The following is a 17342-nucleotide window of genomic DNA, read 5'->3' on the forward strand; positions in this document are numbered from 1 at the left end:
ACATTAAAGAGGGAAAAAACCTCATAGCCAGGATACATTACAGAGAAAGCCATCAAAAACTCTTGTTGCTGACACCTCAACATTTGCCTAGGAGTGTCTCAGTTTACATGTGACAACGACGAAATGTCATCATGACACTTCTCCTGTGGCAAAGACTGTGGGCTGGAAACTTTCAGGCCTTTTGATTTCTGGTGGTGCCTGCTCAGGGGCTCAGTGGGCTGGTACTGTTCAAAAAAGAGAGCAGCAGACATTCTTGCCCTGAAAGGAAGAATCCATCCTGCAATGAGAATAGAGGACTGGTGGGCAACAAGGTGCTTCAGAGACGCTGCCCTGTGGAGGAAACATCCCATGGAAACATCAGGCTTGTGGACAGACACAAGTGGCCTCTCAGATGGGGGAGTCATCCAGGACCTGGCAGTAACCCACTGGGCACAGGAGTCCTGGTTCTGGTCCGTTCCACTCACATGAGCCAAGCTAACATATGGAGAGGTGCTCTGGAAGAGATGTGTCAGGAATAACATCAGCTGTTGAACAGTGCCAGAGTTCTAGTGCAAAATCTGCATTTTTATTAAAGACATATTTTGGAAGGCCCATTCAAAAATACATTGTGCTCAGTAAAAATTAACCATTTCCATGCTGATAATTAAGGTTACCACAGGATTTTTTTTTCTCTTTTAGAATATTTACAGCAACAATAGAAATTGTACAGAAGTAAAGAATGGAATACATGCTCAAAAAAAATTTGGTAAGGTGTACCAACAACATGATACAAAGGGTTGTATACAAACACTTTACAAATGGTTTATTAACTTGCATGAAGTCATCCTTAAATATTCAACACATTTTAAAATCAATTTGTATTCCAGGATTAAAAAGGCTAACACCACAACATATCCCTTCCACAACAGAAAGCACGGTAGATTCAAAAGTTTGTGCGCTTTAGATTTTTAATAGCTGTTAAAAACATCAGGGAATCTTATCCATAAATTTATAAGTTTTGAAAGCTGCCTCCCCAGCCTGTTCATCTGTACTGGCAGATAGTGAAAAAAAAAAAATCCTAGAATGATTTTTTTTTCTTTCTTCCAAATGTCACAAATTTAAAATCAAACATTCCACAGTGGAGACCTAAGCAGTCCCGGAATTCCTTATCAGATTAACCAGATTTTAAGATGCCTGCATAGAATTTCCAAAAAAATTATCATTTCTGGGAAGATTTTTGCTTATTGGTCCATATAACCCAAATTTAAACTTACTTCTTTCAATTAGTCAAATCCTTCAGTAGTACAAGTCTAAGATGTGCACTAGCAAAAAAAAAAAAAAAAAAAAAAAAAAAGAAAAAAAAGAAAAGGAAGGTTGAGACAGTTCCCTATGCTTAAAGTTTTGCCTTGTAACTAAAGAGTTAAAAACTCTGCCACTGGATTTACATGTCAGGAGTTAACACCAAGAGGTTCATATCCTATAGGAAAACTGAACAGCAGCTTCCACCTTGTGCTATGAAGATGCTTTATCTTTATGCTAATGGAAAGCTCTGACACACAGCAACTACTTCACAACGCAGCATTTCCACGCCTGTACAATTAAGATGCCACCTTGCATTTCTCAGAACAGATCCAGAGAAACAATGCCCTGTGAAAACAGAGACCTGGTGGAAGAAAAAGCCTGGCAGGCAGTGAGTTTTGGTGGGGGCACAATGAGGTAAGGTATCTCACCCAGATGAAATGGAAAATTAAAATGAAGGAAATCCTGAGCAAGTCTAAGGATAGCTGTTTGAGTAAAACAGCAAATAGGGTGGAGTAGTAGATAAGGCCTCTAACTCCCTGAAAATCTGCACTAGAGAAACAACAAAGAACAAGGCAACTGCAATATTTGAGAACCACAAGGGGAAGGCCAAGGGAAGACTGCAAAGCAGTGCAAAGGATGGCACTAGGATTCTAGAGAGAGAGAGCTCAGATGGCTTGGAGGTTTCAGAAGTATTTCAGATGAAGGCCCAACAATATTTAATTACATGGTTGCTAACAGTACCTAAAGGAAGAATCTTTTTAGATATCTCTTCAAAATTTGGAGTCAATAATAAGATCAGAATAAACAAATCCAACCTCAACCACATTCTGCAAGAGAGAGGAGGTAGATTGCCTTGCAGAGAAGACAAGAGATGCGTCATCATCCTTAGGCTAACACACAAATTCCATGTTCAGGCTCATGGGCCACATTTCAAGAGTCACTCTTGCCTGGCTGTATATTTTTTTTGTGTTCTGAAAGAGCCTGGGAAGCAATCTGATTGGTGGAATGAAAGCATCCAAACATAGTGGGGCCAGTCCTCTCACACTTCACATGCATTTTCCACAAACCCCAGCTTTTGCACCAAACAACTGGTGCACACAAGGTCACAAATCTGTCTCCAAGCAGAACTCAGAACAAGTAAAATGCAGACCTAATCCATCAAATTTACCTGTGCTGTCTCATGTGGTAGTTGTTAAGACACTCCACTGAGAGAACAGATGACCTAACACAGCTTTTTGCTTCCAATTGAAATGGTATCTCCGATAAAATCTGCTTTGCTAATTTTAATGAAATTTGCTTTGTGGTTGCAAAATGAGGAATCTTCTGTTTTCAGTACAACATTCAGTACAGCACAAGCCTTCACTTGCCCAATGAGCCTGAGCATTGATGCACTGCTGCTGCTTGACCATTTGAAAAAGGTGCCAACATCTAGAACTTCCAAGTTTTGTTATATTAAAAGGGTTTACTCAAATCAACCCTTTTAAAAAAAGGCCAGAAGTTAAATGGCTTTTTTCCTCATTCATTACAAACCCAGTTAAGGAATGGTTAATACCATGATACCAGTAGTAAGAGCTGTGTAGGGAAAGGCACCTGTTCTTAAATAGTGTCTTGATTTGAAGGTTATTCAAAAAGGGTTACATAGGGCACATCACCTTTCCACCCATCTCCTGTGGCACTCTTATTTCAAATGGTGGGCCTACTAACATGAACAACAGCCTAGATGCATTGTCTGGGATATTATCCCATTAACAGATGTAGCATGCATGCTAGCTGGAATGGAAAAAAAAAATCATTCATTGCCACCCCTCAATTTGCAGTATATCACATATGGCTATCCTTTTCACACTCTTTGTGTGACTGGGATGCAAATATTCTCCCAGCTCTACTCTGACAGTGATCAGCACATACACAATTAATTACATGCAAGTATTTTGAAGCATGTCTCACTAATAAATCATTATAAGACAACAAAAAAAAGAAACATTAATAAAAAACCCAGTACTTCTAGAGCACAGCTCCTCTTTAGAGTGGCTAGGTTTTACCTTAGCTACCTAGGTCACAACAGTGCTTTCAGAGCTGTATAATCTGTATTCCCATAGGTCCCCTGTGTTCTTATAGGGAGATCTACAGAATACATAGCTTTTTCTGGGTGAACCTAGGAATCTACTCAGCTAACACTTCATCTTTTTTGAAGAAAAAAAGAAAAGGCTGGTATGTAGATTTTTAAGCAAGTGAGATTGACCTCTGAAGATATCTAACTGTAATGACAAGGAAGGGAAAGAGCCTACCACAGGCCACTGCTTCCTGAAGAGTCTCTCCAGCCTTGCTCCCAGAAACAAGTTGGTGTGGTAGAGAGAAAGGTGACAAGCCAAAGGATGATCTGAGGATGTCTCATGCACTTGGAAGTTTGAAGCCTGCTTTCATATTGATCTAAATGAACAAGTGGTGTTTGGAGAATGTTTTAGGAGACAAATCTGGGATCACTGACTTCCTGCCAAGAACTCTGCCCAGTGCTCTCCTGCAACCTCTCAGGGGCAACGAAGCTTGGACTGCAATAAACTGAGCAAAAAGCAGAGAATAGGTCAAAGGGACTGCTCTCTGTGGCCAGGACTGTTGAAAACAGATGTTGTTCTAAGTTAACACATTCACATTGCAGTTTAAAACAACAGCTTAGACACTTACACAATTTCAGTTAGGATGACCTTAAGGTGCTTTTTTTTCAGTTAGAAAAGAGCTCAAGAGTATAACTAAAACATATAGACAAGTGTAGGCAGCTTGAGTTCTGCAAAATTACTACAGTTAATTTCTGAAACGTAGTTTCTTTTTTATTCACATCATCAGTGATGCCATAAGGCAAAAGATTGCCAAAGAATAAAATACAGTTTAACTAGGATCCTTTATACTAAATAAATCTATAGAGCATATAGTACAGGACTCACAGACCAGTGCAAAGGAAAGCTCACACTTACAAAAGAATTTGTTCTGTAATTCTCTTCCTCTTTATTAAGTCAGAAAATCTCAGTCACTATAATAAGACTCCTTTGAAAATCTCGACAAAATTACATTAGCCATATTCTAAGTATTGGGAAGCTAGACCAAGTTAAAAATACAGAATTCATCCCAGCACCAGCTGGCCGAGCTACTGGAACTTCTTTCCAACAGAAGAAAGAAAATACTACATACATTCAACACAATTTAGTATTCAACTGAAAGATACTACAGTTTGTTGAATTCAAGAGGAATATGCAGTATGAAGTAGAAAAAAGTTTCTGTAAATATGGGCCACCAAATACTCAAACATTCCTTGGGTCACCTTTGAAGATTTGCTAACTACTTTAAACAGCTATATGTACAGTCAGGGATCACCCTGATTTAACTTAATGGGTAGGGAGAAAAAAAAATCCTTTAGAAACATTTTTCCTTGCTAGAAATCATAACAACCACATATAGCCCAGTACCATCATCCCCAGCATGAAGATCTTACCAGCAAGCTAAAAACCTTGCAGAGGCAAAAGGATACATATCCACAAATCACAGAAGAGTCTAGACTGAACATTCCCTGTGAGACTGAATGCAAAATTATCAGGGTTGGAAGAAACCTTTAGGATCATCCAGTCCAACCATCAACCACCCCAGTCACCCCTAAACCATATCCCCAAGTGCCACATCCAGACACTCTCAAACACTTCCAGAATTGGTGACTGCACCTCATCCCTGGACAACTTACTCCAATGCCTGAACACTCTTTCAGTGATCTTTTTTTCCTAATATCCAATTTGAACCTCTCCTAGCACAACAGAAGGTAATTTCCTCTCATCCTTTCACTTGAGACATGTGAGAAGAGCTTTCAGGGGCTTGTAGAGAGCAGTGAGGTCCCTCTGAGATTCCCTTTTCCAGACCAAACACCCCCAGCTCCCTCAGTCACTCTTGTAAGACTTGTGCTCCAGGTCCTTCCCCAGCTCTGTTGCCATAAAAGGGACATTCAAGCTGCACTGCCTAGAGCCTCAGTCTCTCAGGCAGTGCTTTGTGAGGGACTTCTGTGGCATCAGCCCATTTCAAAGCAGGGCTAAAAGGGCTCATGTAGCTGTGACCAAGCAATGAATCTAACATAGACTGCTAAAATAAGCTGCTAAACTCTGACAGGGACAACAAGTAAATATCACAATATCTTTCCTGGATGCCCACTGAACTTAGAAAAAACTGAATACCCTTTCATGTCTATTGTATTTATATATGCTATATATATGATATATCAATACAGTGCATATATCATATATAGAGAGATATTATATATCATATCTAGCTATAGAAAAATCACATGCATATTTCTTGCAGGCAATTGACACAGGAAGAATTCCTATTTTTTAATTTTTCAAATTTAGAGGACTTATTTTTAGTCCTGGACAAAACTGATATAACATCCTTCCACACTGTTCTTTCTGACAACAATTTTTACAGTAGTGGTGCCGAATTTGCTGTTGTTAGAACTTTGGTATGACTCAAGAGGTACTGAACAGCATGTCCAGTTTGCATTGTTATCCAAGTTGGAAGTTCAGCTTTTACTGCCTGGCCGCTTCTGTTAACTTCATCTATGGCTAAATCATTTGATTTACATTCAGGTTAATCTCTTTTTGGAAAAGACAGTGTATTTGCAAGTACAGGTGTCTTACGAAGACAGCATCTAGAAAACAAAGTATGCTGCAGAGTAATGGAGTGGAACTAATGTGTTTAAAAAGGAAAGATTGTATTGTTCTGACACTACAGGCCTGGCTCTCCTCTTATTGCACAAAGTTTAGACTGGCATAACTCTTTTGACTCCTGCTGGCTCACCTCTGATTTACTTTACTGGTAGCAACAGAGGAATCAGGGTGTGTATTTGCTACACTTGACATTCACCAAGGTAAAGGCAGTTTTAAGTGTGTTGTACAGGAGACTGGAGCCCAAGATCTAGTATTTTGCTGAGACTGGTAGCTGAACTGGGTATGGGAATATTTGGATACTAAGACCTAAGGAGAATTCAAGTTGCATGGCAACCTTCTCCCTCAATATCCAAATATCAGATTTGTAGCTTTAAATATATCCTGAAATATAATAAAAAGTGCAAGAGTAGTTAAAATTCTAATACAGTGTTTATCTTATTAGTTAATAGATTGCTAGAGATGTAAAATACACATATGCATAAAAGCTTATACCATGATCTGCAGTGCCATGCTATGCTTAAGTGTCAAAGTTTTGCATTTCACTTGCAATTCATGCTGTGTTTCTTTGGTTTTCACCCCTGCTATTAAGTGGAAGAGCACCTGCTTTTGCTTGTAGTGATGGGGCACTTTATCTCTTTAGAAGAAACAAAAATTTGGTACTGGGGCTCTGTGCTCTTGATGCAGATGCAGAAATCCCATTAATATTACTAGGAAAGCTAAGGACAGGGGAGAACATACTACATTTAAATTACTGTACAGTTCTGCAGTCTCTTACATTTAGCCAGTACTTCCAACAAAATAGCCCATAATAAAGCTTGGAATCGAATTTTGTCTTTTGTTTGTTACCAATAATGCCTATAATACTGGGCTCTCATAGCCAAGCAAGATTCATACTGTTACAGTCACATTTATATCCACATTCAGCTTCCTTTTATTAGAAGTATAATACTGCACTTTATGTCACAAATGTATAAAAAATATGGCAGATAGTGTCATAACAATACTTTTCTTCTAAATGAGTATATTTAAAAAACAGACAGTTATTTTCCATTTATATATATATATTTATATATAGAATAAAATACTCCTGATGCAATATATAAATGTTACTGTTAGTTTTTTATAGAAACTACTGTAGCTGTTGCACTGCTTCACAATGTTTCAAACAGCTCAAAATAACTTTACATTATAACATAAAAGATATGATTATAACAGTACGATATTAGGTCATCATAAATAAATATTACAAATCCTATCAAATATGGAAGTTTAAAAAACAAATTTAAGACATATAATTTAACTTTAAACCCTTAACAGGGATACACTTTTATCACACAAATCCCACTGTTTTAACTAGGCAGCAAAAAATGTAGTAAGGGCATAGGCCTAGACAATGTTTTCACCCTTTGAAGAGCCAATACATACCAGAAGTCTCCCAGCTTTCAGACAGAGATGTGCACTAAGCTGGAATGTAAATGAGAGAAAATGACAACGCATTTTTCTCCCTGACCGGCACACTCTGCCTGGCGTCCAGTGACATTTCTGATGACTGGTAACTCACAGTTCCACTCGTGCTCCTGTAAATCCCTGACTCTCTCGTGGTGCTGAACAGCATCGCTCCACACGCACATATTGCACACCTGTATACAGCTGAAAATGCAGTCCTACCATCACCAGAGCACCCCTGTGCTGATTTCACCCCCGTGCTGGTCTCTGGGCTGGGTGCCCTACAAGGCCGTCTCTTTGAGATCGTTCAGGTTGGGCATGCGCGCCCGGTTGGCGCGGCCGTAGCTGTGCCCGTTCTGGCCGCCCTTGGCCGGCAGCTGGTCCGAGTAGGGCGGCCCGTCGCTCCCGGCCCGGGCCACGGGGGACACGTGCCAGGTGGGCTCCAGCTGGCTGGGGATCTGCAGCGTGGGCCGGCTCTTGGCCGGCGCCTCCGGCCGCACGCCACTGCTGCCGCTGCTGGAGCTCTGGCTCATGGGGTGGATCCGCACTTCGGGAAAGGAGGCTTTGGCTGGCTGGCTGGGTAAGGGCTGGAAGCGGGGCTCGGCAGCCACAGGGTGGTTTGAGGAGAGGTGTAAGAGCTTCCGAAGAGATTTTAATGGCTGGCTCTGAAAGACACGCAGAAAAGCTGCATCACTACCCCTATTAGGCCTCATTCTAGCCACAACCGGAAAATCCGCTCAATTCGGCCTCCAGCCACGACTCCCAGCTGCAATAGAAGGACCAAGCCCCGTTTCCACCCTTCTCCACTCTAGCACAATAGCAGTAGCCGGAATGAAAAAGTAGTAGACCTCTCATGAAAAAGCTGTCCTATCCTAAACTGAACATCTTAAACTTTACGGGACTTCTTCACTTTTAGTTCATATTTGTTTGATATATTTCATTCCAAGCTATGACTACACACCTGAGAAAATGTCTTCTCATCACAGTCCAATCTAACAGCTACCTGAAAAGATGGAACCTTTTCTCCCTCAGAAAAAAAATTGCTCCCGCCAATTATTTTGTCCTTGTTTCCTTTGAAAATGCAGGCACAGAAAATTGCATTAGCTGTCCATCTGTCTGCTATTAACTTAAGAACCTCAGCCACATTTTATGAGGAACAGACTTCAGAAATACAAGTTCTTAAAAATGTTGTGAACATAAATTAGGGGTTGGAGTGAGTCTTGAGTAACCATCTGCACTGAAGGGAGGTCTGGCAGAACTCAGAAGTTACATATTTTGTTTGCTGGCAGCTGGGTGATAGGCAGCTCCAGTCTCCCACAGCTCCTTTCACTGGTGAGCAGGCTGAAGGTGAATGGTGACACAGAGTTACTGAAAATGGGTAGCAAGAACCTGGGGAAGCCTGAGTTCACAAAGTGATATGAAAGCAGTCTTGTTAAATTCCTCAGCTCACAGAGCAACTTGTTTCTTCAAACACTGCAGCTGCAACAAACCCTCTTCAGTTTCCAATGTGACAACAATGGAGCATGGCACTGACACTCCCTCCCATACACTGACTGGTTTTAGAATTGGAGAAAATGAAGTTCCACAAATGCAGTGCTATGCTCCAAAAATGTAGCCTGCTGAAACTACAGTCTGTGCCAGCCACACTATGACGAGGTCTGGATGCTTTAGTGACCACATCAAGTATCAAACTCTGCTGAGCAGCAGCCAAGCCTCAAGATTCACCATTCCTCACAGAGCTGGCTTGAGGGCTTTTGTGCAGCACTGCATCGCTACCATGACGTGCACTGAAACACTGCTTGCCTGTACTACAAAAGCATAACCAATGTTTCAAAGGGCTCAAAGACTCACACAGGACATTTAATCTCTCTTTTCCTTGTCATTCATGTCCACATTTAAAAAAAAATTATGCAGGACAGCAGGTACATCCTGTGAGCAAGGAACTAGAAAGCTGGGAAATAATGTCAAATGCAATTCTTCTATTCACCAGAGAAAAACCTGTCAAGATACATCAGTGATATTAATCTATAGGGAATTGATAATGCCACTTACATGAGGCTGGATTTCTGTCATCTTCTCAGGATGCCAATCCTTCTGTCTGCTGCTCTGATGATTGGAAGAATGAATGGCTTTCTGTAATGCCAAGAGATCCTGACCTTCAGTATTAGGCATCTGCAACAAAATAATAAACACTGGTCTCCTAGTATTTTCTTAAGAATAACTGTAAATAATTTCCCACAGTTAATTACAGAACACAAGTGAAGCCCATTACTGCAGTAGAATTGCAATGACCTCTCAATAATTCTCCCCATAGTAAGAGCAAGTGGCTGTGGAAATCATGCAGATTTGCTCTACCCTTAGCCCTTAAAGCATTCACATGCTGTTAGTGTTAATTGCTGTAAGAAAGAGCAGTTAATCAAGGCATCGAAAATAAAATTAAAACCAAAATATTGTTGGTTTTAACAATAAAAAAGAGCCTCATCTTCATTTAAAAAGCATTCCACACTGCAGTTAAGACCATGGATCAGTTCTATAAATTTGCTCCAGAGTGAAGCAGACCAAAAACCCTCAAAACTGATTTCTTGACTGACATCACAAAACCAAGAGCTTTCTCTATTTCCATCTTTCTTCTCCTCCACAAGTAACTAAAGCAAAAATTAAGAAACAGCTGAATCTTTATGGCAGAAAGTTAATTTAAAACTTACATGTAGCTTTTAATATAATTTCAAGAATTCTAAGTAAAAAGAGGATAGTCAAAATATAATCTATTTTTAATGCAAGCTGTCTTTTATCATGAACAATCAGGACAAACAAAAATACAACAGATATATGAGCTATAGGTCTTTCCAGATAATCCATTGTTAATATTTGATTTATTTAAATTTATACATAAAGGAGTAGTTTGTAAAAACTTATGTATTTACAATATAGTTATAAACCAAACCAGGTTAATTTTTTTTCTGAATGAAACATAATGAGACAGTTTAATTTTAAACATACACAATTTCACAACTATTTCCCTTCCTTAGTCTTACTCCCAAGACTCATTCTCTCTGGAACTGAGTATGTTACATTTTCACTATATCAAATATGATAAAAAAAAATTTTAGGCACAATCTGTTTCAACAAAAACTGCCAATTTTACTTAAATTTATTGAACTGGCCCAAGAGACTTAACTGGCATGAAGAGGAAGTGATACCATGAAAATAAACCACATGCTGCTGTAGTCAGTAAAACAAATTTACTGGAGCATTTTAAAGTGTTACTGTACTTAAAAATTAATACCATTGGTAGAGTGACTACAGGAAGTTTTTTCAAAGAAGAACTATGCTTTAAATTATTCTTTGAATTAAAAAGAGGAAAGAGGGATTTCTTGATGCTTGGATTCTCGCCGTTGGTTGAGTCTGTCTGCAATATAAGACACAAAAACTAAATGCATAATATTTCAATCCAAGAGATCTGCCCCTTACTAAGTTAATGTTGGTTTTTTTTTGGTTTTTTTTTTTTGTAATTCAACAATACATGTTATCAAGCCTATAATTTGCTTTTGGAAAATACAATAATGATTGAAAAAAGCCTATGGAACAAATTCAAGGAACTCAATGCACAGCAAGCATGTAAAAAAAAGATTAGCACACCTATTCTTATATCCATGTTCATTAGGAATACAGAATGTGTTTATTTCAAAGGCTTTTGGAAATACCTGGTAGCTCTTGTTGACTTTACTGAGCTTTGAATTAAATCCTGTAACTCTGGCAATCATTTGTATTTCTGATAATGACCTAAAGCAGTATGACATTTCTTATTTTTATATAAAGAAAGTATTAAAGATCCCCTAACAATAATAGGAGTTGGTTTCAGAATGAGCAGTTAATAGTTACTCTTGGGGGAAAAAAAGCCTTCTATTTTTAACTTGCAATAAGGGCTAAGGCTCCAAGATGAATTATTTCAGTTCTAACATAAATATGCCATTAGCAGCTTCACGTGTAGCTGCAAGTACACTGGCTGGTTTATTTTAATTTATGGAGCACAACCAAAGAGCTTACCAGTAGATGATTGAGCAACAAACAGAACTATAAGGTACTAGAACTATAAATGGGTCTATTTCTCCCCTGTTCAGGTGCAAACAAGCACAGGACACATATATAGTGCTTTGCATTTTCCTGTCTATCAGAAGAAATCTATTATGCGATAGAATTATTATGTGACTAAATACAATGACAAATGCACTACCAAAAGCATGGGCTTTCAAACAGCTTTTCCAGCTTCTAGATTCCATCCAAATTAATGAGAATCAATAATTAGCATAGCTTATGTCCAGGAACTTTATGGTCAGAAGAATTTCCTGTTTCAAATTTAGTAAATTAAAAGGGAATGAAAGCACTGCTAAGAGAAATGCTCACCTGAAACTGCTTTTTCCAAAGCAGGTAATTTCTTCAGACCCATAGCTTGAAATAAGTGCCAAAATCTGCAAAACTCAGGTTCCTCTGAAGATAGTGCCTACTGACATTGCACAACCCTCATGGATATCAAATTTTTTGGTGGCAAATGACATAAAACTGTGATTCTAGCAATCCTCAAAACCTTTTGCTACATTACTAAAACACTTCAAACAATGAAAAGTAGAATGAATAAGAACAGCTCTGCAAAAACAATATTGTAAAGAATTCCCATAACAGCAGTAACAATTGCTAACCCACGAGGTAGTGCACCTGGAGAACTCTAGGGAGAATGATGCATGGGAACAACCTGCTGGAAGAAATGTCAGGAACTGGGGCCAGTTCTAGGCTGTTAGATATTTTGAGAATGATATTACTAAGATGTCTTCAATCCAATTTCAGGTATCTTTTACAACTCTTGAGATGATTATCACCAGGAAAATGAGGCTTGCACAAGGATATCAGAAGTAAATCATAGCTAGCTACTATGTGCTTCCTAGCTCTGTGACAGTCCCCAGGTCTAATTTGTTATTTCTTGCTAAAAGTCTATATTTGAGCAAATAATTGGAATTTCATACTTGTAGGACTCTACCTGAATTGTAGGTCTCAGAAATAACCTTGGGTAGCAACAAGCTGTCTATTAAGACTTTTAACAGGAATTCTTAGAAAACATTATATGTGTAGTTGAAGAGCTAATATTACAGTGCTGTGAACAACTTTTACTACTAACACCAAATCTGGTGCTGAATTGAAGGCAGTAATTTTATTTTGTGCTGGAAGATCCTAAAGACTGTCCCAGTGTTTGTTAGGTAGATGTCTTCAACTAAGAGATGAAGAAGAACAAAGACCAGAGTCTGAGCCAGACACTGGTACACACATCAGTGGTGCAGTCTGTGCCTAGACACTGTCCTGGCAATCAGCTGTAAACAGAAATGAAAGGAGGTTTTTCTGGCTTTGGTTTGATCCAAACTCAAGTTAATCTCAGCAAGTTTCTAGCTGAGGGTGAAAGAGTTGTGTCACTATATTATTTCACTAATTCATCTTTCTGTGAGATTCTACCTCTGAGTAGCAAACACAGTTTTTCCTTTCTCTCTCTCTTTCTTCTATTCCTCTCTACCCCTCGTTTTAAAAGTGATAAGAAACAGGAGCAAGGATTATATATAAATCTGCCTTAGCTTATAATCAGTGATGGTTTTAGTAGCTATAGACCAAGGAGCTTTTGGTTTAGGTGTTTTGTAAAATGCCAGATTTTGAGAGGCAACACAATCCAGTATGTATTTCCTTCACACAGTTTGATGTGCAGGTAATCAATACAGCATCTTTCAGCTGAGCTATTGGAGTGAGTCTGCCACCACATCTGCATGGCTGGAATCAGAGTAGAGTACAACAATGCAAATTTAACACCTTTTATTTTCCCCCCTTGAAAATGCATCACTGGAACCAACGGCCTTAGGTGTTATCCTCACATGGACATTTTGGTCAAACAGTCCCAGAGCTGTAATCTAGACATTTAATTCAGTTGTTTAATACAGATGATCATATTTGAGCTGCATACAGGCATGAGGGTGAACAAGTTCAGAAGGAGAGGTAGATGCCATTGCTGTAAATCACCCAGCAGGAAGGTCAGGTGCATTTCTGAGTGCTAATTAATACACATATGCACATGTTCCACACAGTTCAAAGAGATTTTAAGAAACCCAAAACAATAAAAAGCCTGATAATCACTCTTCTCTCACAGTTTTCAACAAATTAGCCCTCCACCCATTCTCAATCCTATCACCTCACACCTTGACAGGAAATATTTTGATTAAGTCATTCCCCTTTGCCAGGAGGAAGCATGATTTAGTCAATTCTGAGAATCTTCAAAACTATAACTGCATTTACACTTACAGGAACATTACAATTTTAAATGTTTTACTGTTTCCAGAGCTGTCCTTTAAGAATGAGATTATATTCAGGTTACTTCAGTTCTTAGGGATATCTTTATTATAAAAATTTGTGAAATGTTAGTATATACCACTACTTTCTGATAATAGAAAGTCCTTTCTCCCTCCCAAAAACTTTATGAAAATGTAAAAATGTATGAGACACCAAAGACTTATAGCCACAATCCATTCCCTCAACAAAACATAAACCACTTAAGAATGGTTAAGACACATCATCCTTATTCCAGTCATGGAATGCAGCAGGAAGACAGAGGCTGTTACCAAGACACTTCCATGAAAAAGACTGGAAAGAATTCTCATTTGTTACAGTTTCTTTTTTCTCTGTATGGTTGCCTGAAACTATTCAAGCTCTGGGGACACACAAGAATGAAGTTACTATTCTTGGAATGGTATCACCATATCCTGAAAAAGAATTTGTTGCAACATCATCTTAAAACTTGCATCAAAACTGGCTCTCAAAGGGCCTGAATGAAAACAAAGGTGAAAGTTTGGATTTCTTCACTTTCTAGTCCTATTAAGTGAAGAAATATTTGAAAAGGCAGAAAAATGAACCCTGAACAGAAGAAGAATTTGATTTTCATATAGTGAGGAGAGAAAATAAAAGAAGTGAATACACATACAATAATAAATAATACAAAGGTCTAGCATACTAAAATGGTATAATTCAAAATGAATAAAAGAATTCTTCTACTAGAAATGCTGCATACTTACATTTTGAGATTTCTTCTTTTTCTTTTTTATTGCCCTGAAAAAACCTTGCTTTTCTTTCTCCTTCAGCTGTTCTGAGTGACTGTTAAGGTTTTCAGGACTTTTCCTAAATATGAAATAAGGTATTGTAAGAGAAATTTTATTATGGTATTACTTTGCAAATTCTGTGCAATATTGAGATCTGATGCCAAAGAATGTAAATTATTGATTAAAGTAAAAAAATAATTAAAGTTTTAGCATTCATTGGTTCCAGGGTTACTACACAAATACCAGATAGAGAGTTATTACAAGGGATAGGAGGTACACAGTGTTAGGGTAAAATGATTAGTTTAAACCAATGAATAATTTTATTTAGGGAAAAGGAGAGCATGCATGTGTTCTTTTAAGCCAGAATTTAATATTCAAATAAAAATATCACACACGAGGTCTTTTAGGAAAATGAAAAGCGTATCTGAGAGAACATACAAATCAAAGCACGGATCCAGTTTATCCATTGCTTGCTGGAGAAGCAGGAGTTGCAAAGTTGGCCAGAGAGAATCATTTTCAACTGCACTTCCTGACCCTTGCTGCCATGGTTCCAAATCTATCATCAGGGAAGCTGGGGATCTACTGGTGTCCATTTCAATTTAAAACCTTCTGTTAGCTTGCTATGCGTGAGACAGTGCTGGCAAAAGGAGGCGACCCAAAAATGGAACAGGTGACTTGCCTGAAGACTGAATTTCTGCCTTTTAACTCTTAACTTACATGTCTGAAGCAACTACAGCTGATAAATAACATGTTACTTTCAATATACACAGTATACCATGCATGTGAAGTACTTATACAGGGTAAAAAGATGGTTTACAAGGACAGTGGTGAGACATAACTGATTGCACTTCTAGTGCCCTTTAAAATAGCTTGAAAATTGAAAATGGTGCAGGAAAGCATCACAGAAATATTTTCAGAGATTTCAGTCTCTTTAGTGCATTAAAAAATACACCCAAACCAGCTCAAATATTTCATTTCCTTGCTCATGATGCACAGCTACATATCCAGAAAGAAATTACAGAATATTGGAAAATCTTGGAACCAACAAGTAAAGATATTACAAGAACAAGTAGGTGGATGATGTAGCCTAAGTCATATTAGAAATAATCCACTGATTTTCACAATAACATAATTAACCTCCAGAACAAGCTCCTTAGTGAAGTGCACTTCCCATCCTTGACATTTCAAATCAGGACCTAATACTCATCTGGGAGAAACACAGACAACAGGTCTGCCTCTGGGCCTGGATCCCAGAGGATGGACAACGTTTCATAGCAACTAACATACAGAAAGTCATACTGGGTCTTTTAATAGTCCCTTTTCACACTTAAATTGCATGAAAACAAACAAAAAAAAGATTCCACTGTCTTGATGGAAAACCTAAAGCAAAGCCACTCTTTTAAGGGCTCTGTATGACAAACAGGAGCAGCTTTTCTTGGAGCAACTGTAATGTAGCAACATTTAACTGTCTAATATAGTTGTCACTGGCTTCTAATTCTGGCTTTAAATGCTATGCTATCAGCTGGTGATTCAGCTGCTACTACATGCCAGGCTGACTTTTTTTTTCCCCAAATAAATGTGAAAAACTTAATTGGGGTAGGAATCACTGGAGTCATCCTCCTTGTTGATAAAACCATCTTCACTCTGATAGGTGGTATCAGTCCTTCAATTTCTACACAAAACCACCTCAAGCTTGAAATGTTATCTGGCTCTAAATATAAATGCATGCAGTATTTAAATCCTGTAATAAAGTGCAACTGTTCATTAAGAGAATGGTCTTAGCAAAAAGATTCATGGGCAGAAAGTATGGTAGAAATTTTCCTAATTTAAATTTTTGAGAACTTATATCTAGATGCAGAAATTACATTCAGGAGCATGACAATATATATTTAATATGGACATTACATCACTACTACAGGAAAAAAAACTTTAGTTTAATGCAATTATTGTACTTATAACAGGTATTTTAAATATACTGGATTGCTAAGGATTCCTGCTGCTGTCACACCCCTGTATTTGGTACTACTGTAAGTAGTGTGACAGGTGTAAGGCATTATTATACAAGTCACTTAAAGCACCAAGGAGAAAACCAAAGAGTAAAGACTACTGATTACATTCAGTGCTCAGGAGTCTGACATAACACAGAACACCTGCTGAATTATTTACCAAATGATTTTTACTTGATTTGTTAGAAAAGTTGGAGGAGAGCATACACCCCAAGTATCCTACTTGTACTCAGAAAGTCACGTCAATGGGGCTAAGAATCCTCTGAGCCTTTCCCCAAAGGAGCTCCTGTACATCCACAGCTGCAAGCATATCCCAAACCATAGTCCCAATGCAAATTATCAACCCAATGATTGCTGTCCACTGAGCAACCACTGTCAGATCATAAGCAAGATCACAGGAGGTTACTTTATCCTTTAAAATTTTTCAGTGTCTTTCTATAGCTTTTCTATTACAAAGTCTATTCCAAAATGGAGATGCTGTATTTTAACAGGTGAAGTTAATATTCAGAGTGAAGCCTGGAACAATTTTTGCTATACTTTCAGACAGAGATTCACTCAAGCATGATTCTTTTCTTTGGCCCAGTGAACCTGGATGAGAAAACTGCTCTCCACAGCAGCTGAGCAGAGAGGAGAGAAATGAAATTCTGCACCATCATTTCCTCTTTATGGCTACAGTGACCAGAGAGAATTGGAAAATAAGGGGCTGAGAACTGCTCATTTTCAATTGCTGCTTACCCAAAAGCCAGTGGTTTTATACTGAATGGTTTATGTCATTAACTCCTATGACT

General features: G+C 38.4%; 1 protein-coding gene across 3 annotated transcripts in view; it reads right to left on the minus strand.

Moving 5' to 3' along the window:
• Window positions 1-543: 543 nt before the first annotated feature.
• CDKL5 (cyclin dependent kinase like 5) overlaps window positions 544-17342 on the minus strand; it is a 130665-nt gene continuing 113866 nt past the window's right edge. For 2 of the 3 annotated variants that reach the window (XM_064707773.1, XM_064707784.1), the window contains exons 15-18: window positions 14525-14627; window positions 10714-10836; window positions 9480-9599; window positions 544-8092 (exon numbers count right to left, since the gene is read on the minus strand). In XM_064707773.1, the coding sequence (XP_064563843.1) occupies window positions 7709-8092; window positions 9480-9599; window positions 10714-10836; window positions 14525-14627 (730 nt within the window). In that variant the 3' untranslated portion in view covers window positions 544-7708. The remainder of the gene's footprint in view (window positions 8093-9479; window positions 9600-10713; window positions 10837-14524; window positions 14628-17342) is intronic. The other variant, XM_064707793.1, reaches the window with a different exon arrangement.

Source organism: Zonotrichia leucophrys, chromosome 1, assembly GCF_028769735.1.
Source record: "Zonotrichia leucophrys gambelii isolate GWCS_2022_RI chromosome 1, RI_Zleu_2.0, whole genome shotgun sequence".
In the NCBI taxonomy this organism is placed as follows: Eukaryota; Metazoa; Chordata; class Aves; order Passeriformes; family Passerellidae; genus Zonotrichia; species Zonotrichia leucophrys.